Source organism: Strongylocentrotus purpuratus, unplaced genomic scaffold (genome assembly GCF_000002235.5).
Source record: "Strongylocentrotus purpuratus isolate Spur 01 unplaced genomic scaffold, Spur_5.0 spur5_scaffold_11, whole genome shotgun sequence".
In the NCBI taxonomy this organism is placed as follows: Eukaryota; Metazoa; Echinodermata; class Echinoidea; order Camarodonta; family Strongylocentrotidae; genus Strongylocentrotus; species Strongylocentrotus purpuratus.
Window position 1 is genome coordinate 24,854,744 of NW_022145596.1, and position 27,983 is coordinate 24,882,726.

The window sequence follows — 27,983 nt, forward strand, 5'->3', positions numbered from 1 at the left end:
TGGTGCCACTGGGGGCGTGGGGGAGGGGCACCGCTCTCACCAGGTGGATAGAATGATAGGATGAGCTACACTCAATATAGTGTTAAACAAAGCGTAGGTCCAGCCATTGCGGAGGGGAGAGGGGACTGATGAAATGGCGGCACTTGTAATTACCAGGTAAATGAAAAACGAACGAATAAGCTACGCAATCGAGTCGAGAAAGGAATGGCAACATCTTACTCATCTTCTTTTCACGTCACCTTCCCTATCTTCCACTGTTTTCTCTCTCCCTTCTTTCGCCAAAAAACTGCGCCACCGCAAAAAATAAAACGATTGGTCTTGTCAGATGTTCCTTGAATGAACATCAGCGTTAGTGTTATTATCATCAGCCATTTCTTCGTCTAAAGCAGTGACCTGTTTTACCAAGCCTTGCTCCTCTTCGTCATTACACCTATTTTCACTTTTCTCGACGTCAACCCAATTGATGGCGTCACAGGGGGCGTCTATATGAAGTAAAAGTATTAAAAAGGAGAAACATACATGTTTTAGAGATAAGTGTTACGACAAAAAAGAACAGTCTTCTATTTCGTATGCCTACTCATGTAAGTATTTCCACCAGTTCTTGGTGGAACTTTATGATTTGCAAGTCATACTGGGTAGTATTTCATATATATAAAATCATCCGACATAATGAATAAATATGAACAGGGTTGTGAAACATGCAAACGTCTATGGTCGGGGGTACATGTATTCTTTTAAACGATTGAGTTTCAAAGTTCAAAGTTATCCAAATAACACGATCAATATATCGATATTAAAAAAAAATAAAAAATAAAAAAACAGCCCATGATTCCATGGCCTTGTATGTCACCTGTTGAAACGTGCGAACATGACAATGACGTATTAACTTATTTAATAATTTTTTAATTTAATTAGCCCACTTAGATTTAAATAGTCCACTCCAAATTTTATTAAACCGAAACAGAAATTCTTTTTGCCCAATTGATCGTGAGCCCGGCAGCCACTGAGCAGCGCCATATCGACGTTACTCTATCCCTTATTGTTGAACGCCAAACAAGGTAGCAACAAGTGATTTCTAAGGGATATAGTCATTAGGGAATTAAAAATGCCCTTGAGTTGATTTTTCAGAAAATAAATGTGATCGTGTCATTAAATCGGCTGCTATCGACTCAAGCATTCTTGCTTATGATAGTTGGCCTCTGCATTTATCTTGATTATTTTACTTATCTCCATACTTCCAAGCTTTCAATTATTTGCATTTTTATATGTGTGTATTTAAGTTGTCACTCTTTATGTAAATCAATCATATGTTATACTATTATTTTTATTGAATGTTTGATATTTGATTTATCAATAAATGCGGAAACATCTGCTAAAAAAAGTCGTCTATTTGTTTCAAGCACATGACAAAAATTACCTTTCATATTGCATTTATCTTGTTCTTTCTCGGCGTCTTCATCTGCCCCATCCCTGCTTTCTTTTTTCTTCAGGACAAAGACAGTGAAGAAGAAGAAGATGAGAAGTGATACGAGACAAAGCGCCCCATTACATCTGAACAGCATCCTAGCACCGTAGTTTTCATAAATGATGCCCCCTACAAAGTTGCCAATTGCACCTCCTATGAACAGGAAGGAAGGAATGAGAAAGTGGGGAAAATGTATTTAGAAAAAATAGAGCTTCGAGGGTGTCCCATTTGGAAAAAAAACGCAGCACTAGAACACGACACTTATAAAAGTCTTGAATATTGAATTGTGTAGACAGTAGACCAACATGCAACAGACAGGAGCTGATACAGCAGTGTCAGAAAGGGAGGGGGCGAAACTTTCACCGAGGAATATTGATTTCCTGCCCCCACTTGACCGGCTTCGTATAACGGGGTTTCACCATCAGAAGAAAAAATCCTTCTATTGGCTCCGTGAACATTCATACCTTATATTTTGTTTTGTGTCAAAATGTAAAAATTTTGGGACAATATCAAAATCTTGCCAGCCTTACCAACACCCATGAAGCAGCAAGCAACAATTGATTGAAGGGTGCTAGCCATTCCTTTAGGGGCTGTGCTGTTAGCGAAGGCCGTGAACATGGGCCACGCAAGACCGTAGGTGATCCCATGTAGGAGCTGCACCGGTAGAATAAACCAGGGGTTGTACACAAACGAGTAGCTAAAGTATCTGATAGCGTAGGCTACTAGCGTCATGTACATCACACCTGTTAGCGAAGGGAAATCGGATATTATAAATGTTTACTGACTATATTAAACTATATGATTATTTTGTACAAAGTATCAAGAAGTGGAAGAAAAAACAAATTTGGGAAGCATGGATATAGGCCTACGGGAACAGTTTTGCCAGTGGGGCAAATTATTGGAAATTGTAATAGGTTTACGTCTACTATAGATAACATAATAGGCCTATATACTCATTGATAAAGATATATTTTACAATCACCCCTTTTACCGTGACGGATGCAAACAAAACATAGTTTAAGTTCCCTAAGCTTGTAACTCGATGCGCTTTCAATTTAATCACATCCATGATCTGCCCTCAGTGTTTGTCCTTTATGAAACCATTAGGGTGACGACTGAACCCCATAATCGATGCCCCTCCGTAGGAGTTTACGTCGAGAGAAAATGCATGAATGAGGAGAACACAAAAGAGATGGTGACGTGAATGCCACACGGTAATGTTCCTTGTCTAATGAAACTGCCTTAAATTCATAGCCAACTCGCTTTATGCCCCCCCCCCCCCACCTCCCCTTCCCCGATGGTGGACCATGTTCCACAGAGCAACATAATAAGTACTATACAATAACCAGGAACCATTCGTACCTGTATTATCAACTCAACCAATAGACATAGGCCTACACGAGAGTAATGTAAGTGATGGTGGTGTATGTGTCGCAGGGCATCATTTCCTCTACATTCATCAGAAACTCGTTCTACCTGCAACCCAAAATACACGATATAAAAGGATATCTGCAATGGTGGAGGTAAGTCCCACAGGGCAATGTTCTAGGTCCTTTACTTGAATCGCCGTCTTACCTGCATACCCAACACGCTTGATGATCGCTCCTGAGAAATACATGAAAGGGATTTCAGCGACAGCGGTCAAGGTGATAGCCATTCCTAGGAGTAGGTAAGAGCTGTCGAGTTCTTTCATGAAGATAAATACATAGGTGAAGGTCAGGATGAAGGAAATACCCGTCACGAAGACCACGAAGAGAAAGAGGATCACTTCTCCATTGCACAGTACCGCCTAGATTGGAGAATATTGCAATGTGGATGATAAAAAAGACTACAGTAACTAATGATAGTATATATATATATATATATTTAACATAATTATTACTTTTCTTGGACACAGGAAATTAGACATGTTCGACAATTCTTGATGACGAAAAAAACACATCTGACATTATAATTCTCCTCCAACTTGAATTAATCTGTTTTCCTTTTGGGGTATGCCAATTAGAACATTATAATCCTTAAATAACAGATGACTAGTGTAAAGATTTGAAGCAAAATTGTAGAAAATTATTAATTAACAATAGGCCTAATTTAGCTTTACTTGATATAAATTTGGAGTGATTAGATTAGCCTAACAGGCCATTTTCGAAATATATTTTGTACATTTATTTTGTAAAAAGATACCGAACAAAGATTTATGCATTAAATTTGATTACATTACGAAAATATCCAAGTGTTATTTTTTATTATTTCTCAGGCAGTACTTTTAAAGGTACTATGTCCCTTTTGCAGGCCAAACAAATGAAAAGGTTAAATTCCAATGGCTTTTGAAAGATAATACTAATTTAGAACTCCCCTTAAAAGAATGGGGCTTGAAAATGTCTTTAAGTGGGAAAATAACGACTATTAGTTGTAAAATCGACTTAGGAGCTATAGAGCCAATAAGTAATATTCTTGATTTTCAGACCAGTGTACCGCATAATCGTACTTTTTTTGCTGCGCGCAGATTCAATCAGTTAATTTTGGCCATTACAAGAAGTGGGTTATTGTAGTAGACAAATCCTTTACATCTCATTTTATGTATGTTATTACCAAAGAAGAAGGAAAAGCTATTCACTTACTCAATACTGACAATAGTGTCTGACAGTGAAGTCTAGCAAGTAAACGGGTTTTCTTGCATAATTTGAATATAAGGACTGCTAACGTTTAAATTTCACAGATAGGATATACATGACATATTCAAATTCCTGCAAAGTTCTACAGAATTTGAGTTTGGCTGCAAAAGGGACATAGTATCTTTAAAGGGTCTCAATTACTGGTGTTTTTTACCACGATTTCGCTCGTGTTTTGTACTCTCTGATGGAGGAGTCAGGAACGGTATTCAAAATACAAACCTGCAAATTTTTCTTCATAGCTTCGGGTTTCTTGTGATCGGGAAGCTTCATATGAAGAAAGATTGCGAGACAGATGAACATCCCGAGGAGATACATGATGAAGGCAGGCTCGAAACGGTCCGTCTTGGCGTTAGTGAGGTTAGTGTAAAGATCAATGGCCGCCCCACTCAAGAGGGCGAAGAGCCCCCAGCTTATGGCACCCCATACTCGGTTCTTCCCGTAGTCGGCTCTCTTCCCTGTGCAAGGGCAGATGGATAGAAAGGTTGGGAGTAAATGCGAGTATAAATTTGGGAGAAAGACGGTATGAGAAGAGATAACTAGAGAGAACCGGAGATTGAAGGAAGGTAAATTATTTTGAGATAGAGAGACTAAGAGCGAGAGAAATAGAGAGATAGATGGAGAGAGAGAGGGGGGAGAAGGTGTGAGAGAGAGGGAGAGAGACAGACAGAGACAGAGAGAGACAGAGAGAGAGAGGGTGAGAGGGTTGTTAACTGGGTTGGGAAAAGTGTATTAAAGATAGAGCTGGGACAAAGAATGACCAGGAAAAAGAGATAATTGGACATTGGAAATTAAGAGGGGATGAAGACAGAAAGCGAGGGATGATGAGAGAGAAAGGGGGAAAAAGAGAGAGAAAGAGAAATAGATATATAGAGAGAGGGAGAGAGAGTGTGAAACAGAGGGAGAGATGGGGATGTAAACAAAAATCGAAATCGAGAGAGAGAGAGTGAGCATCAGAAATAGCGAGGGGTGGAGGGGAAGAAACTACGATTGACTGGATGAGGGATGAAGAAAAATAGACAGAGAGCGTGATGGGAATGATATACAATTAAGACATAAAAAGATCTATCCCAAACAAGAGGATATGACAAAAGAGAATACACTTTGCGCCTATTTGGCTTATATTTTGTCTGAAGTATTGGTACAGCCCTAACGACCATTCGCTCTTACCCTTGATGAGTTCCATGGTGAGAGAATCAAAGAACATAAGAGTGTTGCAGTTGAATGCCACTCCCAACATCGAAAAGACAATACATATCGCAAACGTTACACCCTGACGCGGGTTAGGAACATTCTTGGTCGCACACTGGCAACAAGCAGACTGCAGGCAAGAACTACTAATATTCTTTTCAGTTTGTTGGACGGAGGGTTGAATATCAAATTCTGTCACGTTTTCTGCTCCTCCAATGACTGAGTATCCCGTTGGTGACGGGCATGATATTCCATACAAGGTCAGTGTGCCTTTGGGGATGTCCGCAGAGGGGCGATTCTCAGTCCCGGGACAGGGGCTACATTTCCAGCCTCCAACCTCTCTCAAACAGGAAGCAAATTTACTATTGTGGTTTTTGGATAGCATCCCGGCCGCACACATATCTGTACACTCCGACGATACATTACTCCCTCTCGCATCATTCCACACCCCTTGGCGGTCCACCAATGCGGCATCATCACACATGAGATGGTAGTTGTTCCAATCTGTGGTATCCTCGGCGCAGTCTTCGGTCACTTCCTGCAGTAAGGAGTCCGGGGACACCCCTGTCATCAGAGGCACGAAGAGGAACATGAAGTAAACTACACCGGCCCCGCTGATGGCGATGCTGGTAGCTAGTCGGTGCTTGCTGTATCTGTCTGCAAATGCTCCCCAAAGAGGGCTGCCGATGAAGGTGAGAATAGGCTCCAAAGAACGGAGGATACCAACCTGCCATACCGAGAGACCAATGTGAATGAAGTACACGGAGATGTATGGCAGCATGCAGGCAAACGCTGTAAATGAAATGAAAATGAACAACGAAATAAAGTTTAGAGTCAAACCTAAGTTAGCAATCACTTGGCTATGCCAACAAAATTGTTTCCATCGAACTAATGTTTTTTTTAAATCAAAACATGTGTTAAAGTAGAACCGGTCTATACCAAAACCTGCCTGTAAAGACTGCATTATTTTTTCTCTATTGGACGGTCTTTCTATAAATGCTTGAACTATATATTTCTTCTTTGATTACCCTGGCTTTACCTCGGGTAGCCGTTGTAAAATCATAGTGAATTTCGATAGCCTTTGTCATAGAGCAAGAAGGATGTGACATAAAATTTATGAGTTAATACCCCCTTCTGGCTCTAAGCAGTAGCAAATCCTATACTGACCCATGACTGACCCAACTTGGGTCGAGACAGAGCTTGGATAAGATATGCACCGAGCAAGGAGTCGATCTCTCAATTCTCAAGTGTTGTGGAAGCTAAAACAACGGTGCTCTTTAAAATGAGAATATACATGTAGGTATGGCGGGTGGCTAGGCGCAACATGGATAGCTAACTATAAAAGCGACTCACTATGAGTTGATACTTGATAGTTTGTATAATGATTTTTTTTTAAAACCAAAAGACCCTGGAAAGAAATAATTAATATGCTAATCATGCCTATCATGTTGCGGTGGCCGGGATGCGGACCCTATGGTATTGACTGTGTGTTGCTTGGCTGGGACAAACAAAATAAAATGCCCCGGCTAGCACCGACTGATGTACGCGACTCGCGTCCTGGCTGTTGGGGGGGGGGGGGGCTGTCCGACAAGGGTGGGCGGGGCCGTTTGTGTCCGGACGCTTCGTAGAGGCGACTGCGTTGACATTACACCACGGACATGGTCAGTTGGACATGTGAGAGACCGACCTCTTCTGGTTTACCTAAACTATATCTCTGGTTTTTCATAAGACTACAACTATTAAGTCTTCAGTTTGAAGATCGATGTATTGTTGGATGTAACGCCATTGTTGTTTGTCATTATGTTTTATAATTCGTATAATTGTGTAGATTGCGTGAAATACCAGTGAGCAACGAATTTCCATTTTTTAGTGGACAATACATCAATTCAATTAAATTCAATTCAGTTAATACATCTTTACTAAGGCATTACTAATGATGATGATAATAATAATAATAATAATAATAATAGGCATTTATATAGATAATTCTAATCCGAGGCGCACAAATTAATTTTTACCCCGGCTTTAGCCTAGCTGCTATTAAGGCGCTCTATAGCATTTCAAGGAATTTATTTCTACCAGGTACTCATTTGCCTCACCTGGGTCGAGTGTGGCAAATATAGATTAATGCCTTACCAAATGACATTATTTCTTCTTTCTTCTCATTTCTTTCTTTCTTATATAAAATTATCAAATTGATATCAAGAATATTTTCAGTAATTCATTAATTCAACAATTTACTGGTGCCAGTAACTTTCTTTTTCAGTTGCTTCCATGAATTTTGTAATTAATCATCATTATTATTATTATTATCAATACTTTTATTATTATTAGTATGATTAATATTGATATATTATTACAATATGTATTATCATTATTATTTCTATTACCATAGTTGTTATCACTATCCGTCGTTAGTAAAGGATATTTGTATTGATGACCGTTAATTCGATTTGATTTGTATATTGTACAGTGTTAAATTAAAAACTTCAAACTGATCGTAAACTTCTCCGATATCCCATCGTGTCATTGCAATAGCAATTGTCTTATTTCTACTTTTCACTCTCACTCTCTCTCTCTCTCTCTCTCTCTCTCTGTGTCTCTCTCTCTCTCTCTCTCTCACTCTCGCTCTCTCTCTCTCTGTTCCCGTCGCTCGATTCATGCACAATTCACACTCTGCCTTTACATCCTCCCCCCTTCCATTCCGACCGAGTCCATTCTTTATCATCAGACATCATAATGTACCATCGCCAGGGTTGCCAGAAAAACATATCGGTTTTCTACTATTTCTGGCATTTTCGATTATTTCCTCCTCAATTACGTTTCTTTATCGATGCCGCCTGCAAGGCATATCATCTAATTGACACATCTATCACCGACATATTGACAGTTGCCTACCGAGCCCAAAACGGGAGTTCTTTGTTTTCTAATAGAGTATAGTTAGGACAAGTGGGTGGAAATCGAATTACATCAGGATATCACACCCACATGTGTTCTATTTAAAGACTTTTCAAAGTACGAGCATGGAGTATATTCTATGCCTCGCCTCATGATTAGAAATATATCCAAACAATGAATACATTATAATATTGACTTTATAAAATCGTGTTATGTCACCAGCGTCAGCATCGCAGTAATAAAACATAGATACGTAGCATAAATGTATTTTATAAAACTAGAACTCTCGAGAATATATTACATACATCGTACTTTACTGAGTTCAGTAAAAGAGGAAATATAGTATCGATACTCAATCAAAATGAAAGCATATTCCTAATATATCACCATTTTCATTTTATTTTTTTATTCGATAACCCTTTTTCATGCTTTTCCTTTCATAGACTTCATTTCATTGATTGTTTGCGTTGTTGCCTAAAATGAAAACTTGCTCTTATCATTTTATTTTTGCCCCGTTGTCGTCATCAAAATATGTACATGTACGTAAGATTAAAATAGATGTCTCCGTCCACAATGTAAATTGCATTGATTCTCTATTTCATATGGTTTGCTTATTTTTCCAGAACAACCTTCGAGTGACTTCAATACAATAATTAAGAGAGTAACAGTTAATATAGGCCTATACCGTGTAAATCAAACAAAAGTTTACACATAGAAAATTGCTAATTATTTAAAAAATCATCTATGAACAGTAAATTGATATATATCTTATGGAAGAGTGTTTTATCCTAAATAATTTGGTATCATTTTTGTGTGGTAGGTATTCACGCTTGGATGAACATGAGGCATGGTTTGCGAGAGTGCAAAAATCGACTTGCGCCAAAGTGATGCATACAGCATGTATTATGTTGGGATTAGCAGGGTGAAAGAATGAATTGAATGTATCAAATGAAATGCATTGCATATGCTTTTTGCAGAAGCAAAGTCACATTTGATATTTGATATTCGATATTTGATATTTGTGGCCTGATTGATTTTGTTTCGGATGTTATTTGGATCTGCAAAGACCGAATTAATACGCAAATCCCAATCGTTTTATTCAAACATCACATAAGCAACTTTGGCGCAAGTCGATTTTTGCACTCTCGCAAACAATGCCTCCTGTTCATCCAAGCGTGAACACATACGGCACAAAATGATACTAAATGATGCGGGATAAAACACTCTTTCATAAGATGTATAATAGTTTACTGTTCATGGATGATTTTTTTTAAATAATTAGCAATTTTCTAGGTGTAAACTTTTTTTTGACTCACGCTGTATATATGGTAACAATGAAATACATACAGCCAGTCTTACCGGATATTGCTCAAACTTCACTGACCCGTTTTCTCTCATTTCTCTGCTTCTATTAAAACCAAATTTGATATCAAGGTGGAATTCCCCTTTTTAAAATCCTGGTAATTTGTCATGTACTTACCACCGAGGTAGGCAAAGTAAACCATCTTGATGTGAAGAAAATCTTTGTCAATGCTACACGCCATTTTGAAATGATTTTTGTTGTTGATCCGTTACAAAAGAACTTATCCGGTAGATGGCTGATATTTCTGCAAGTTTGGTTGAGTATGTCAGCACAGGTTTTCAGGACATTGCATAGCTGTGACAAAGAATGGGTAAACATATTTGAACATATAATAATAATAATAATAATAATAATAATAATAATAATAATAATAATCTTTTAAAGTCCACTCCAAATGTTATTAAGTAATAATAATAATAATAGCCTAATAGTCCACTCCAAATTTTATTAAACCGAAACGGAAATTCTTTTTTTCCCAATTGATCGTGAGCCCGGCAGCCACTGAGCAGCGCCAGATCGACGCTGCTCTATCCCTTATTGTTGAACGCCAAACAAGGTAGCAACAACTCCCATCTTTTAACGTCTTTTGGTATGACGCGGCCGGGTTTCGAACCCACGACCTCCCGGTTGTGAGGCGGACGCTCTACTGACTGAGCCAACACTCCGGAAAGTTGAACCAGATATAGAAATTCTTAAAATACTGTTTCTCCTGCTTAAAGATGTTATGGGCTAAAGTAAAGGAAGGAAACTTTTCATGAGAAACTATGGCATAACCGTTTGAAATAACTATGAATATGATATAAAAGGATCCACTTTGGGCCCACTTTTATTTGTTACCTATATAAACGATATCCAAAATTTCTCTAATCTCCTTTCTCTTATTTGCAGATGATTCGAATGTACTCCTCTCACATGCATCTCGTGAAATTTTGGTCAATACACTAAATATTGAATTAGATAAATTGTTACAATGGATAAGAGCTATATAAGTTATCATTACATTTACGAAAAACAAATGCTCTTCAGCAATTATATAAGTAACTTACCACATAATGTTAAACTAGATAATACTAAACTCTCATGGAGAATCCAAATTGATAGCATTTGCCGAACAACTTCTCGCAATATATATATAGGGATTGTAAATGAGGTTAAGTTTTTTCTGCCAACCTCCTCCCTGCTAATGCTTTACTCGACATTAATTTTGCCCTACTTAAATTATGACAATATTGTATGGGGTAATACACACAGTTCTTATCTTCATAGAATACTACTTCTACAAAAGAAAGCTATGCGTGTTATCTGTATCACTTCCTGAAGATCCCCTACTGATGTTATGTTTGTTGAAAATAATATTTTGAAGATAAATGATTTATATCGTTATAGCCTCGGTCAGTTCATGTACCATTTTAATAATAATACGCTACCCTCACTCTTTAATTTAATATTCATCAAAAATAAAACTATACACAAATACCCCCACGTGCCAATCTGACGAATTCCATCTGCCATTAATGGTATGGTATGGTATAGTATATTTTATTTATTCACGGTTAAAAACAAAAATACAATTGTGCCCGCATCCAGCAAAAGCTGTTTTTCAGCGAGGCCGTGATTACATATAATTAGAACAGAATATAAAACAATGAAAATACAATTTACAAACAAATATGCAAGTTATAATAAGTGAACATATTTACAGAAAATTAAGTACAAAAAAGAATCATAGTGACAAGAAGAGGGGGAAAAAATCTACGAGATGAAAGAAGTGAGCAAATATCTTGAATTTGACTAATCTCAATGTTGTAAGATTTAAAAACATTAATAATTCTGATATCGTTGGGTAGGTTATTAACTAGAACTATACTTGCTAAATCCATATTAACTTATGAAGGCCCAAAGCATTGGACCATTCTTGATGTTTGAATCGAGAATGCCCCCAGTTTAAATTAGTTTAAATTCAAATTTAAAAAGTCTTTTCTGCGTGATTATCAAGCGTCAGCTCTTCATCTTTTAATTTATTTCACTCAATAAAATACTTTAAAATATTTTCATTCATGTTGTACTGCCACCCGTATTTCGGTCGGTCCGTGTTTTGTTATGTGTGTTTAATAGGTGAGAGTCCTACCCTCTCTCGTCTCTTGTCTCCCTTCTTTCCCTGTCCCTTTCACAAGGGTGGAGAGGGCTTGTCCCCTGTGATCAACGAAGCCCATGTTTCCAACGATAAACAGTTTGTATACTGTTCATTGTGTTGCTTGTTTTGCCAATAACCTATACAAAAATGACCCATTTCAGGCATGTACGTGTGTAGACTGCAAGCACGACGTATGGCAAATGCCACTATAATTGTGACATAGAATACTTTTCGAGCTAACGTTCTTGCGGTGTAACACTGTCTACTGAGTTCGGTTTAAAGATCGGTATTCATCATTCATTTCCACGTGTCCAAACCTGAACCTAATTTAATCATATCGGCACATATATTCTAGAAATGTATGATTTATTTCGACATCCCCTCCATCTGTGCCCGATGCCTCTTCAAATTGAAAAATAGGAGTTACATCAATATGTATTATGAAGAGCACTGACAGGACCTCACACAATGACTATAATTTCTTGTAGGTTTGCCTGCAGTACTTTGCATTCCTAGGATGCGTGGTGTGTTGCTATGTGACGTCATCCTCTGACACCACATAACCTTTGACCTCTGTCACCCCTTTCCCCGGGGATCCTAGCAAAAACTCTCAGGCCATGAACTTGTTTTTTTTTATTTCAGCTGTCAGCAATTGATCATATTTCTTTTATTTTACAATCATACTCTTGTTAATAGGAATAAACTAGACTTTTAATCTATAGTTTCTTTTACAATAAAACGTCTGATGTAAAGGGGGAGGGGCTGAAAAAGAAGATATTTTCGATAAGACATGAAAAATATCGATAGGTAAATCCTGAAGAAGAAAAACATATGAAGTTAGAGCGGAGTAGAGAAAGATACTTGCACAATAAAGGCACCAGGATAAAATTATGTGCAAGACCAATTAGGTACATGTACAATTGCATAAGACGTTACCATGGATTATATGAATTCTTTTTGGAAGTGTGAACATAAATTGACTTAAACATAATCATTTGAGTCGGTGTTTTGTCTTATTCAAGCTCTAACAGGGCGAGAGCATCTCTACGCGCTCCCAGGGAACTTTTGTTATTATTTCTCCCGGGTGACACGACATTTGCTCCTGCGACAATTGCTCCGGGCTTTATTTCGTCTAAGATGTAGGGTTAGGGTTAGGGTTTCAATAGGGTTTTATGTTAGGTTTAGGGTTAGGTTTAGGGTAGGGTATAGTGTTGAATCCAGGGTTGAAGTTAGCCATTCGATTAGTGTATGAAATTTACAGCGGAGCAATTGTCGCCGGAGCAAATGTCATGGAATCTACTCCCGCAGCCGTATAGCGTTTATTGTATGTAAGAAATACATGACAATGTGTCTTTAATAATAATAATAATAATAATAATAATAATAAAAGCTCACATTTATAATGGGCATAATACTTTGTTTCTAAGCGCATCACATATTATTACCCCGGTCATCGGATTCAGGCTTACCCGCAACACAATATTATGCACATTTCAGCCAGTCGCCATTTTACAAGCGCCACTTTCTAATCCAACCACATTAAGTTGTTGATATTCATGTGTCACATAATCTACCAGTAACAGATATAGCTTGCAGTCTATTAAATCGTAAGACATACAGATGACGTGCTATATTGGATGAAAAATGTCATCAAATTATTATTCATCATATGGTTTGAGTCACAGCCGCAGCACTAATGTCATTTGGCATGGTATTTCAACCTGCATATACCGATCTCGATCAACAGAAGGAATTCTCTATGGCGCCATTAGCACCTTTAAATGGATACTTTAGTTCTGTTTTCAGACCAAAAATGCCTTCAAAGTGCATGGTTATTGCTCTTATTCTTATCTATGACATTTCTAGTGCCCTTTTAGAACCTAAAATTGCTATGAAGGTAATTTTAGACCCCAAAATGTGTGAAATTTAGCCAATACGAGCTTACCATTTCAGCTCCACTTTAAAAAGAACACGGTGTCCGTTAATCATAATATTGTAATATAAGCAACAAGAAAATGCCAACAAAAAAGCCAACATCGGCATTGGCTGAAATACGACGTAAAAGGCGTTATTTCGTTCTTTTAACGGTTTTTTTAATTTTTTTCAAAATATCTAATATTTGTGGTGGTACACAAGTATTAGAAATTGTTTTTATTCAGCAGTCTCTGAACCGATTTTGATCAAATAAAGATGATTTTTGTCATTTAAATATTATGTTCTTTCAAATTTGACACTCGGTTTTTCATCATCTTACAAACAAAATTATTTTGTGTAGCGCCCTCTGCAACAGAACTCAACTATCCCTTTAATAGGCTATAGGGCAGCGTTGCTAAGAACAAGATGGCGTACTTCGTGCATCATTGGGAGGATACATGTAGCTATCATCAATGTCATTATCAATATTACCATTATCATCTTCTTCATTAAATTAGCATCATCATCATCATCATCATCATCATCATCACTTACTATTATCATCATTATTACATTCAACCCTGCTTTAGTGACCACCTGTATAGATAGACCACATGTCTACACAGACCACATCTTTATTTCCCTTGAAAATGGTTTCTTATTGAAAAATGTACTAATTAAAAGTAACCTGTACATAAGGACCACCTGCCTATATAGATCACTTTTCTTGACTCTCACGGTTGGTCTTTATAGACAGAATTCACTTATTATTATTTGTATTATTATTGATGTTATTATTAGAAGTATTGCTATTACTATTAGAATTATTATTGGTGTTGTCATTATAACAAGATCGCATCTATTTTCGAAACATTAACTCAAGGACAATATCAATACCCGATATACATGCCATGGAAACCAAGCTCGGATTATGTATATCTTAATTGTCGGGACGCACAATTAGGCTATTCAATTTGCCTGAGGTTGAGTTTTCGAAATTAGATGAGATCGTGTTGTATCATCATCATCATCATCATGTCTTTGAAATTTCCCTATGAACGACATCATTTGGGAAAAAACCTTTCTTATATAATTCATCAACAGCATTAAAGGTATTACAAAGTTTTGGTAAATTTTGAAAATTGGGTGGATAATGATTCTTTACAATTTTGATATATTTGAATGCCCCTGTGGATGTATTAAATGCACTAGAAATTTTAGCCCCTAAAATACTTCTGCTTTCGAGAAAAATTGAATATAAACATTTACCGGTGCTCCCGGTAAATTTTGATGAATTTCAAATAGCTCCTACGGCCATACAATGGTAGCTGCGACCATAACAATCTCAGAATATGTAGTTGTGCGATATAATTTCCAAATGGGAATAGCTAATCGGTCGATTTTAGTCAAGATACATTGTTTTATAGCTTAATTAATATCTTGACCTTGAGAGGGAGCTATACAACATAAAGTGTTTATTTTTTACAATTTCATAAATTTAGAGTCGATTTCGACCTCGACAACGGTCACTGAATATTGTAGGATCGCATATGCTTCCAATATGTTCATTTGAACCAAATTCATGACCCCATACCAAAACTTTGTATTACCTTTAACACTTGGTGATCGAAGGGCCTACCTTGTTACATGTACTATTAAAAAAAAAAAACATTTTTCATACTTTCTATCAAACTGATTTAGCAAATATCGCCGATTTGCACTGTATCATTTAGCAAATTCTCAAGTATACTGTTCGATTCTATGTTGGTGGCATATTAGGCCGTTCTTATAAAGCGTCTATCACATTGTGATAATTGTAACGTCTCTACACGCTTCCAAAGGACTGCGGACATTAATATCCACGGCTTTATCTCTCTGCATGCGCTGAGTGCATTCAAGGAATGAATCCTACCAGGTACCCATTTTCTACACCTGAGTAGAGTGTGGCAAAATGTAGATTAATGTCTTCTCGCATTGGGATCCGAACACCGTACCTTGTGGTTCACAGTTCAGAGACTTATCTATATACTACGCTACAAACTATATATACATGCATATTAATTAAGCCATTCAATCATTTATTTGTTAATTACCATCGGGTAGGCCTACAAAGGCGGAGCGTCAGTCTACCCAAGGGACACTCGTCTTACCCGGAAAATGAAATGCGAATATACAAGCCGAAATCTACCGCAAGTATATCGTCGAGAAAAAAAAAGACAATTTTGTAAGTCACCTTTTGAAATGCAAACTTCGTGTTTACAAGATAGCATTGCAACATGTATATCCCCTTGTGTATCTGCTACACTCGTTATTTCCTTAACGCTTGTCCCTAAGAAACGTACCTTGTATGCTCGACAACGCAGCTGCGGTAATTTAATTCGTTGGCATGGATACTGAGCGAGAAGTATTCAGGTATGAGAGAGATGCGGCAACAGCAATCCTTACTCCACGGACCTTGACAATGAAATGACGGCGTAGACAGTCAGCATTCCCGATCCCGCTATATTCTCTGATTCTCCTACATGCCGTTTGTTTTGTGATCTCTCTCTCTCTCTCTCTCTCCCTCTTCCTCTTTCTCTATTTCTCCCTCCTTCCCTCTCTCTTTCTCTCTCTCTCTCTCTCTCTTTCCCTCTTCCTCTCTCTCTCTCTCTCTCTCTCTCTTTCTCCCCCCCCCCCCTCTCTCTCTCTCTCCATCTCTCGGCTTGGTTTCGGGGAGTTAATATATCTGGCCAGAGGTCAATCATCTGTATCCTGTGAGTCTGTTAACGAACAGATGATAAAAGAGAGGGGAGAAGTGGCGCATGCGCGGTTCTCAGTTGAGTGGATGCAATGAGTGTTTTCTGGATAAGCGGAGGCATGTGAAAGTCGCGAGGGATTGTGGCCCTCACCAATCCTTGCTCTGAATAGCATTATCATCACATCATCATCATCATCATGAATAGCATTATATTTATTATTATTATTATTATTATTATTATTATTATTATTATTATTATTATTATTATTATTATTATTATTATTATTATTATTATTATCATTAATATTAGTAGTAGTAGTAGTAGTAGTAGTAGTAGTAGTAGTAGTAGTAGTAATAGTAGTAGTAGTAGTAGTAGAAGTAGTAGTATTAGAAGCAGCAGTAGTAGTTGTAGTAGTAGTATTAGTATAGTAGTAGTACTAGTATTAGTAGTTCTTTCATCATGATTTTTATTATTATCATTATTACCGTCATCATCATCATCATCATCATCATCATCATCATCATCATCATCATCATTTTCAGTCTTAGCGGTAATCGCCCCGCGATCTCTCCATGCCTTTCTATCACCCGCATATTAGGCTATATCCTACACCATTTTCTTTCGTCATTATCATTATGTCATAGTGAATGTGTAAGGGCTCCCATGAGCCGAAAGAATATCAGACATAGGGGAATACCCACAGAAATAAAACTGTCATGAATCCCGCCTCGACTTCAGAAAGGATTCATTTATGCTAATTTTCAGCTTCCTCCCTGTCTCCTGGATATATTAATGTGGATGGTGGGACATGATTTGAGGGAGTTGTGTTCCGATGAATCGTTATTCCGAATATTCGATTTCCAAGAAGGTTGTCGAAGTTTGTTTTTATTATTTCAAAGATTCTTTAATTCGGGTAGAGGGGTGTTATCCCAAAAGCCTATTGTCCTGTTTCGTCCGTTCGAAGATGAGTTATTCCGATAATTTGTTATTCCGAAAAGTGGATATTCTGACGTTTCGTTATCCGGAAGGCTTGATCAAATCCGAAGTTCTGAGAAACATACCTTCCGAATGATAAACCTTCAAAGTAACAAACCCTGAAAATAACAAACCTTCAAAATGCTTAAACCTGATCACGAATCTCGTAAATGACAAACCTTCAGCATATAAACCTGCCAACAAACCCTATAGAGGCGAGTTGGCTCAGTCGGTATTAAAGCGTCTGCCTGTCGAACCAAAGATCCCAGATTCGACTCCCACCCAGGCGGATGACTGAAGCCTGCGTTGTGTGTTAACGTGCCCCTTCCCTTGTTCATAGACGCAGGCTATATTATGTGGAAAAGCACTCCGTCCCTCGGATAGGACGGTAAATGGAGGCCCGTGTACAGGAGAGTCATCACCCTTGCACGTTAAGGACCCACTGCACTATTCATATCAGAGTAGTGGAACCCCAGTGTAGTGGTCCACCTGCACACCCCAATCAGGCAGAGTGTATTCGGCATCTGCATGGAAGGAGGCAGATTATCTTGAAGAAGAAGAATGACAAACCTTCAGAATAATAAACCTCGGGAATAACAAACCTTCATAATGCTAAACCGTCAAAGTAACACAGTGGTGGATCCAGGGGGGCCCCGAGGGGCCCGGGCCCCCCGTCCCCTTGAGAAAAAAATCATTTAAAATCACATGATTTTTACTTTTTGGGGGTTTGGCGCTCAAGGGGGGGGGGGGGTGCAAATTGAGGATCAAAAAAGAATAACGAATCTTTGATGTAACAAACGTATTCAGAGATTTTCCTCGGGTAAAACGAACCTTTAGAATGACAACGGAGACGCAGCTTTAGTTATACACTGTTTAGCGAGATGTCAGCGCTTCCTTTGGCATCCAAGCGACTCGACATCAAGAGTCACCATGGATTCCCTTTAGCTTCTCGCCAGACTCGAATTAAAAAGATTTATGGTACCCCTGGTAGCCCTCTCCACTTCTACAACCCCCAATGGGAACCCATTGTTATATCTGACCTGTTTTGACTGTATAGTTAAAGCTAGTACACGAACAGGTGCATTAGCTGTCAAGAGCAGAAGGGGTGTAGCTCTATGGGAAAGGGGTGGTGAGGCGGGGGAGGGGGTTGACGTCGACCCCATTCCCCATTTAAAACACCGTTATAATGATGTTGGAATGTCCAAAATCATCGCAAAATATGATATTTTCTCATAGCAAAACGGTACCAACTACTTTAAAACAAATCTACCTTTGGCTATTTCGACAGCCTTGTGCATCACTTATTAAAAGGCGCGAACATGACGATGACGTAATAAGCCAGTTCACGGTTGCAGTCTGAGCATGAGCAGATAAAGGTCATTGCAGAACAAATTTTGAAATACACGGAGACGAAATACTGTATACGTGCTCATGAAAGTTATGTAATCATTATTCATGTATGCACTCTATGATACACAGGTGGAAGTATTCTTTGAAAAGGGGGAACAAAGGCTATTCATGTAGCACCTCCATCGCTATAGGAGTGATTATTTAAATATGTACAAAGTGGGACCTCTTCATGTTTTAAAGATCTGTGGATATTCGGGGTCATTGCAGTAATGTGCTAACCGTGAACTGGTCTATAGTATTATCTTATCCGTAAATGATTTATATGAGACATATGATAGGGTATTGAAATGACCCCTGACCTGATTTTTCGAAAGTAGTTACGATCGAGGAAAATGAGATGCCAGCACCGTGTTGCATATTGGTAAATGTTCTTGGCTCTAATTCGGAAAGTCACGGGTTCGATCCTTGCTCGATGTTTGTATCTATGGATAAGGTGCTTTGCCTACAATTGCCCCACTCGATCCGTGTTCATAAAACGGGTGCCTGTCAATAATGGGGGTAATAATAACTACAGGGCCTTAATTCATGAAGAGCAGAATTAATACTCATGTGGCTACCCTAGATAAAATAAAACCCCATTTTATATCATTCATAAATGGACAAAATGTGAAGATTCCTTTTTTTTTATAGGAACATTTTCCGGACTCCAATCTGCAATTGATGATAATCTTAAGGCTTGCATTTAACACCGTCCGCACAATATCCCTTCTTCCAATGCCTTTTTTAACTAAATAATCACATTAACTCTTCACTTATACGAATATAACAGGTACGAGTATAGTACGTCTTCTTATCCTTCAATGTAAGATACCCATCACCTTTATCGTAAGCAAGATCTACGGATTACATATTAATTTACAATATGCAATGAATTTTAATGCGATATATAATAGTATAGTGCAAATACGACTATAATAACTCACTTTTGTTTTTCACAACCTGACATTTAGAATCCCTTCGTGATTTGAACGCCCACTGTGTCTTTTGTTCATGTTTATATTAATATCGTTCTGTATACCCCCGCATTTCCCACCACGTTAGAAACATTGATGTACAAATTCCCTCCGTTACTATGGTTAGATAATACATGTTCATTAGAGTCTCATCCATCAACTCTGTTTGAGATACTCTGCTTCAGTCTGTTGATAGAGCTGTCACCTCTCTCTTTATCTGAAACATGTATAAATTTCCCAATGCTACTGCTAACGTTATTTGTGTATAGCATATCGTATTATGATAACTATACCTAAGTCTTGTGGTGCTTGCGAAGTGTTTTAAGACACTTTAAGTGCACGACTATTGTAGGTGAGTGGGGAGGGGTGTCATACTATAACCTCTTCTCCAAGCTAACCAATTTACAAAAAAACTCCCAAAAGCTTAGGCATACTAACATTAGTATTTGCCAAAAAAATATCGAATGTATAAACATTTCACGGCGGCAATAATTAAGCTATTATAGATAAATATACATATTAACTAATCTGATTTCATGTATACCATCGTGTTCTAATTCCTTGAGAAGAATAGAAAGATTTATCGTATCAAAAGCCTTAGCAAAATCATTTAATACTCCTAATTTCATCCTTCCCTCATCAGTATATTGTGTAATTTGGTTGCTCAGATTCATAAGTGAAAGGTTTATAATGTATCCATGTCTAAACCCATGCTGATGTTAATATATTATTTCATAGTTTTCTATAAAAAAAATTATCAGACATGTATTTCCTAACTTTTCAAAAACTTTACCTTTTGTCCGTAAAACTGATATTGGTCTATAACTCCCCGGCAAAATTTGATCTTCCTTTTTTAAGATTGGTGTAACTCTAGCCACTTTTGATGTGTGCTGGTTAGGACTTGGAGGTTGGTTGAATTTGTAATATGTCATGTCAAATAGTGTTACTAAGGTGCAATTACATGTATAGGTGAATTGCCCATGCTTAACTACTTTTTTATATGTATATAAATTCAAATTTGTCATAATTGTTAAGCGCATAAAGAAATTTTCAATGCATTATATGCGCGTAATAAATATTCTCTATTATTATTATCATATATTATGTAAAAATACAGGAAGTTAATGATAAGCAAAAAAAAAATATTTGGTTGGTTGTTTGGTTGGTTATTTTACCTGACTGCTAAGAAAGCATAAATGCTTGTTAGTAAGCAATCAGACGGCCGACGGCTTTAGGTCCTCTCCGAGGGACCTGGTAATGAGGATTAATGCCTTACCAAAGGGCGCTAGCGCATCGACTTGGTTTCGAACCCGGGTCACCGGATTACGTGACCACTGCTCTACCGACTCACAATTATAATCCTCAGTATCATATACTAACAATCGGAATGATACATCATCAATCCCGCTTGCTTTAGATTGTTCCTAACACTTCTTTCACTTCTGAACTTGTCAATGCAAGGAAGAAAAATGATTAATTCTTGTGGGGGCCACATATTCTCAGTAATTAACGCTTGATTCTTCGTTTTTATAGACCATGTTTGTTTTTGTGGCAAATAGTAGCGAAACGATTTTGTAAAATGAATCTGGTTTAAAAGTTGATGATGTAACATCGACTGTTTAATCATTGGGTATGTTTAAAGCCAGTTTATGGATTTTTTTAATTAAAAGTTTTATTTAAGAGGTCATCAATGTGTCCCTATGTCATTTTCGAACCCTCTTTATCTCGTTCAAACCGATGATCATAACACATTTGTTTCGCTCTCCTTAAAACTGTAGTTAATAAAGTTTTGTATCTTTTATATTTATCCAACCTTTTTTATACTTTGATTTGATAACTTGTTAATAAAGACTATGCTTTGTCACTGTTGATCGTTTAATACCTCGTGCAATCCATTTTTTTAAAGACATATTAAGACTCAATTACGTGATCAGAACATGATTTATTATATGATGTACAATATCGTAATGAGATTTCACTCGAGTTACTTTTGGGAAAATAATTGCGATCGTACGTGTAAGATGAGGAGAACAAAACTTTTTCTTTTACATTAAAAAGCGGGCGTTATTTGATTAATATGTTTACCTGTTGGAGAAGATATACAAAAAAGTGAGTAAGCTATTATATACCACTGATCATTTGCGTGAAAAGAATGGAAAACACAAGACACTTACGTAGGAAGATCTCACCGAGAGTAGATGCTGGGAGCAGTATGTATGCCATTTTGTTTAATAGCTTAATTTACCGTGCTGGATGTGAGATAATTATAGTGAAACAGATTTTCTACAACGAGAAGACATCCTTAGAAAGTCAATTCCTTTTCAAAATAAGCGAGGCACTCCTGAAAAGTAAACATGAATTATCACCTGTGATATGGTTTTTCGGTTTTATAATAGAAGTGGCTGGAGTAGCTGGCGTAGCTTTATGCGGTCCTCAAACATACAATAAAAATCGCCTGTAATAAATGATTTTCCAGTAGAATAAAGGAAGGCGGCTGGAACTTGGAAGCTAGCAATGTGCATGTTTGTACGCTTAAGGCAAGGGGGGGGGGGGGGGGGGTGTTTTTTCTAGAAAATTTTATACAAAACTCTTACCTCTGATCTCCATGGGAAAAGTAAATGTCATCTCCTCTGTAGAGGTCATCGAATGACCTTGACTCTGAATTACAGAACATCCCATGACCTGTTAAACAGATGCACATCCATATATACCTATTTACATGTGGGCATATTCATTTGAGTTCCAAAACTTCCAATTTCCATTAATTCCAATACTTGTTATTACATTAAGGATGCACGGTGTGCACTTGCCCCCCCCCCCCACCCTCTCTAAATGCCGAAGAAAGAATATACGGGGAATATAAGAGAGAGAGAGAGAGAGAGAGAGAGAGAGAGAGAGGGAGGGAGAGAGAGTGGGAGGGGCATATGAAAGGGAGAAGAACTTCGAATGAAGCTGATAGGAGCCCCTCCCATACACCCCGTCTTGTCGGCTTTCTTCCTCTTTTATACACCCTTCGCCCCACCTACTACCCCTTGGTGAGGCCCCACTGCCCCCATAATGACTATAGTCTAGAGTAGACCCGTGCTGTGCGCCACGTAAAACAGACAACAACGGTTGAATAAATCTGTCATTTTCACAAAACGGAAAACATTACTCATGAACCCACAACTATTATACATGTAGCTAGGTCTATCTATTATGGATCAATAATGAACAAAGCAAATTGCACCATTCAAGGGCTCTAATTCTTGGAATTGAATTATCGATGATGGGGTTCATCGGATAATTTCTATTTAAAAAAAGGACAATGAAAATATTCGTTTACAAACGCACAGAAATATAGATAGAAAATGGAGGCGTAAACAATCACGACATTGCCAAGTACGAACAAACAGCCATATTATACATACACGCAGAGTTTATATTTTGTATTTTTTTCTTTAAAATTGTTCTTCATTTTCAGGACAAAATGTGAAATGCATGATAATACAAACACTACACAGGCTAAAAATATCTTCACGACTGCTGAGCATGCTGAGCTCAACTTGAAGTTATTATTGTACGGTACCCAATGATCATGTATTTGGAATCAGGCGCGTAGCCAGGGGGGGGGGGGCGGTGGGGGCGGTCGCCCGCCCCCCAAAACGCCGGCCAAAAATAAAAGAGAGAGAAAGAGAAGAAAAAAAAGAAAGAGGACGTAGGAAGAAAAAGGAAAAAGGAGTCGAGAACGGTACAATGAATCGTCAAAGCTTCCGCGCTTCGCGCGGGAAGGGGGAAACTGAGTTCAAATTAAAAAATATGAGTCGGGAAAGGTACAACGAATCGTCTTCTTTCTCTAATAATTTAATGAAACGTCAAAGCTTCGCGCGAGAGGGGGGTGGGAAACAGAATTCAGACAAGGATTAAGAGTCGAGAAAGGTACAACGAATCGTCTTCTTTCTCTAATAATTTAATGAAACGTCAAAGCTTCGCGCGAGAGAGGGGAGGGACTGAATTCAGACAAGGATTATGAGTCGAGAAAGGTACAACGAATCGTCTTCTTTCAAAGCTTCCGCGCTTCGCGCGGGAGGGGGAAAACTCCCCCCTCCCTGCACCCACCCCCCTAGGGAGCGCGCTTCGCGCGCTCTTTAAGTGATTCGCACGCTTCGCGTGCTCACTATCGCCCCCCCTAAAATGAAATCCTGGCTACGCGCTTGTTTGGAATGGCAGGCTAACCCAAGGGTTATGAGAATTGGGTCAAATACAGTCTGGAATTGTTACCAAGTATTAAAGATACACTCGTACAGATATACTCTTACAGATACGATGTGTAAATTGACTGGCACGAATGAATCCAACCAACTTTGGGCATTTTTAATCGACTAACTTGAGTGATATGATGATGTCCAATTAGGGTCAAAATACAGAATAATTAGGCCTACATCGATATGGGCGAAATATTAAACAGGCCACAAATGCGTCAAGTTGGTTGGATAAATTAACCTCGTGGTAATTTCCTACCCAGTGCTGCTAAGAGTGTAGGCAAACTATACAAACTGTTAAATCGATATTTCTTGTTTTTATTCAAAAACAAAATTAGCAAAATGATACTAATACTAATTATACTACGAAAATGGTCTATTTGTACATCGGATGTACTATATATAAATATATATACATGTGAGTATGTGTATATTTATATAATCATACATTATGTATACATATACATAATTATATACCATGCATGAACACATTGGAGTGGCACGGGTCGGGATCGAGCTACGGGTCGCTTCCAAAACTCAAAATCGCTTGAACATACCAGGGAGGTGAGCTCCCTGAACACACGGCTTATCCAATATGATGCCATACAATAACAAACCAGTGAATACATTCAATGACTCTAATTCTTGGAATTGAATTATCAATGATCGGGTTCATCGGATAATTTCTATTATAAAAAAGGTCAAGGAAAATCCGTTTACAAACGCACAGAACCAAAGAAGGAAAATGGAGGCGTAAACAATCACGACATTGCCAGCTATATACATATAATGGCCATATACATGCAAGCAGGGTTCATTTTTTGTATATTTTTCTTTTAAAGATACTATGCCCCTTTTGCAGCCAACCTCAAATTCTGTAGAACTTTGCAGGAATTATGAATATGTCATAAATGTGCTATCTGTGAAATTTAAACATTAGCAGTGTCCTAATATTCAAATTATGCAAGGAAATCCGTTTACTTGCTAGACTTCACAGTCAGACACTATTGTCAGTATTGAGTGACTGACTGGCTTTTTCTTCTTCTTTGGTAATAAAATACATAAAATGAGCTGTACAGGATTTGTCTACATCAATAACCCACTTCTTGTAATGGCCAAAATTAAACTGATTGAATCTTTGCGCAGCATAAAATGTACGACCATGCGGTACAATGGTCTGAAAATCAAGACTATTACTTATTGGCTCTATAGCTCCTAAGTCGATTTGACAACTAGAAGCCGTTATTTTCCCACTTAAAGACATTTTCAAGCCCCATTTGTTTAAGGGGAGTTCTAAATTAGTATTATCTTTCAAATGCCATTGGAATTTAACCTTTTCATTTGTTTGGCCTGCAAAAGGGACATAGTACCTTAAAATTGTTCTTTATTTTCAGGACAAAATGTGAAGTGCATGATAATACAAACACTACACAGGCTAAAAATATCTTCACGGCTGCCGAGCATGGTGAGCTCAACTTGAAGTTATTATTGTACGGTCCCCAAGGATCATGAATTTGGAATGGCAGGCTAACCCAAGGGTTATGAGAATTGGGTCAAATACAGTCTGGAATTGTTAAAGGGGATACCAAGTATTAAAGATACACTCGTACAGATATACTCTTACAGATACGATGTATAAATTGACTGGCACGAATGGATCCAACCAACTTTGGGCATTTTTAATCGACTAACTTGAGTGATATGATGATGTCCAATTAGGGTCAAAATACAGAATAATTGGGCCTACATCGATATGGGCGAAATATTAAACAGGCCACAAATGCGTCAAGTTGGTTGGATAAATTAATCTCGTGGTAATTTCCTACCCAGTGCTGCTAGGCAAACTATACAAACTGTTAAATTGATATTTCTTGTTTTTATTCAAAAAACAAAATTAGCAAAATGATACTAATACTAATTATACTACGAAAATGGTCTATTTGTACATCGGATGTACTATATATAAATATATATACATGTGAATATGTGTATATTTATATAATCATACATTATGTATACATATACATAATTATATACCATGCATGAACACATTGGAGTGGCACGGGTCGGGATCGAGCTACGGGTCGCTTCCAAAACTCAAAATCGCTATAACATACCAGGGAGGTGAGCTCCCTGAACACACGGCTTGTCCAATATGATGCCATACAATAACAAACCAGTGAATTATCAATGATCGGGTTCATCGGATAATTTCTATTATAAAAAAGGTCAAGGAAAATCCGTTTACAAACGCACAGAACCAAAGAAGGAAAATGGAGGCGTAAACAATCACGACATTGCCAGCTATATACATAATAATGGCCATATACATGCAAGCAGGGTTCATTTTTTGTATATTTTTCTTTTAAAGATACTATGCCCCTTTTGCAGCCAACCTCAAATTCTGTAGAACTTTGCAGGAATTATGAATATGTCATGAATGTCCTATCTGTGAAATTTAAACATTAGCAGTGTCCTAATATTCAAATTATGCAAGGAAATCCGTTTACTTGCTAGACTTCACAGTCAGACACTATTGTCAGTATTGAGTGACTGACTGACTTTTTCTTCTTCTTTGGTAATAAAATACATAAAATGAGCTGTACAGGATTTGTCTACATCAATAACCCACTTCTTGTAATGGCCAAAATTAAACTGATTGAATCTTTGCGCAGCATAAAATGAACGACCATGCGGTACAATGGTCTGAAAATCAAGACTTATTGGCTCTATAGCTCCTAAGTCGATTCGACAACTAGAAGCCGTTATTTTCCCACTTAAAGACATGTTCAAGCCCCATTTTTTTAAGGGGAGTTCTAAATTAGTATTATCTTTCAAATGCCATTGGAATTTACCCTTTTCATTTGTTTGGCCTGCAAAAGGGACATAGTACCTTAAAATTGTTCTTTATTTTCAGGACAAAATGTGAAGTGCATGATAATACAAACACTACACAGGCTAAAAATATCTTCACGGCTGCCGAGCATGCTGAGCTCAACTTGAAGTTATTATTGTACGGTCCCCAAGGATCATGAATTTGGAATGGCAGGCTAACCCAAGGGTTATGAGAATTGGGTCAAACACAGTCTGGAATTATTAAAGGGTATACCAAGTATTAAAGATACACTCGTACAGATATACTCTTACAGATACGATGTATAAATTGACTGGCACGAATGGATCCAACCAACTTTGGGCATTTTCATCGATTAGCTTGAGTGATATATGATGTCCAATTAGGGTCAAAATACAGAATAATTAGGCCTACATCGATATGGGCGAAATATTAAACAGGCCACAAATGCGTCAAGTTGGTTGGATAAATTAACCTCGTGGTAATTTCCTACCCAGTGCTGCTAAGAGTGTAGGCAAACTATACAAACTGTTAAATCGATATTTCTTGTTTTTATTCAAAAAACAAAATTAGCAAAGTGATACTAATACTAATTATACTACGAAAATGGTGTACTTGTACATCAGATGTACTATATATAAATATATATATATATATATGTGAATATGTGTATATTTATATAATCATACATTATGTATACATATTCATAAGTATATACATATACGCATGCATGAACACATTGGAGTGGCACGGGTCGGGATCGAGCTACGGGTCGCTTCCAAAACTCAAAATCGCTTGAACATACCAGGGAGGTGAGCTCCCTGAACACACGGCTTGTCCAATATGATGCCATACAATAACAAACCAGTGAATATAATCACTAATTTGGCCAATGTTGGACATTTCACATCTGCGCATATAGTTAATGAGTATCGGTCAAGCCGTCAAACTTAGATATCTTTTCAATCTTTCATGATTAGATTGTGCTTAAAACCCTCACTACAATGTGACTTACCTAGCTATCGCCTCCTGTGTCGGCAGTAATTATCGAAATTCTCAGTGAACGATTGACTGTTTGGCTATTTACAATTACATCACTCATATATTCCGGTTGTAACATTAATGTTTATCGAGGCAGAAGAGATCATATACAAGTATTGTGTTCGGTGATGGCC

The 27,983-nt window shown here is 37.7% G+C and overlaps 1 protein-coding gene across 1 annotated transcript; it reads right to left on the reverse strand.

The window, feature by feature from the left end:
- Nucleotides 1-27,906, reverse strand: LOC763022 (major facilitator superfamily domain-containing protein 6). Its single transcript, XM_030980948.1, has 8 exons — nucleotides 27,824-27,906; nucleotides 9,707-9,883; nucleotides 5,308-6,120; nucleotides 4,360-4,595; nucleotides 3,041-3,254; nucleotides 1,996-2,208; nucleotides 1,418-1,618; nucleotides 1-482 (listed from the first exon to the last, which is right to left on the reverse strand). The coding sequence occupies exons 2-8, from the start codon at nucleotides 9,768-9,770 to the stop codon at nucleotides 322-324; spliced, it is 1,902 nt and encodes a 633-aa protein (XP_030836808.1). The 5' UTR covers nucleotides 9,771-9,883; nucleotides 27,824-27,906; the 3' UTR covers nucleotides 1-321.
- Nucleotides 27,907-27,983: the final 77 nt, after the last annotated feature.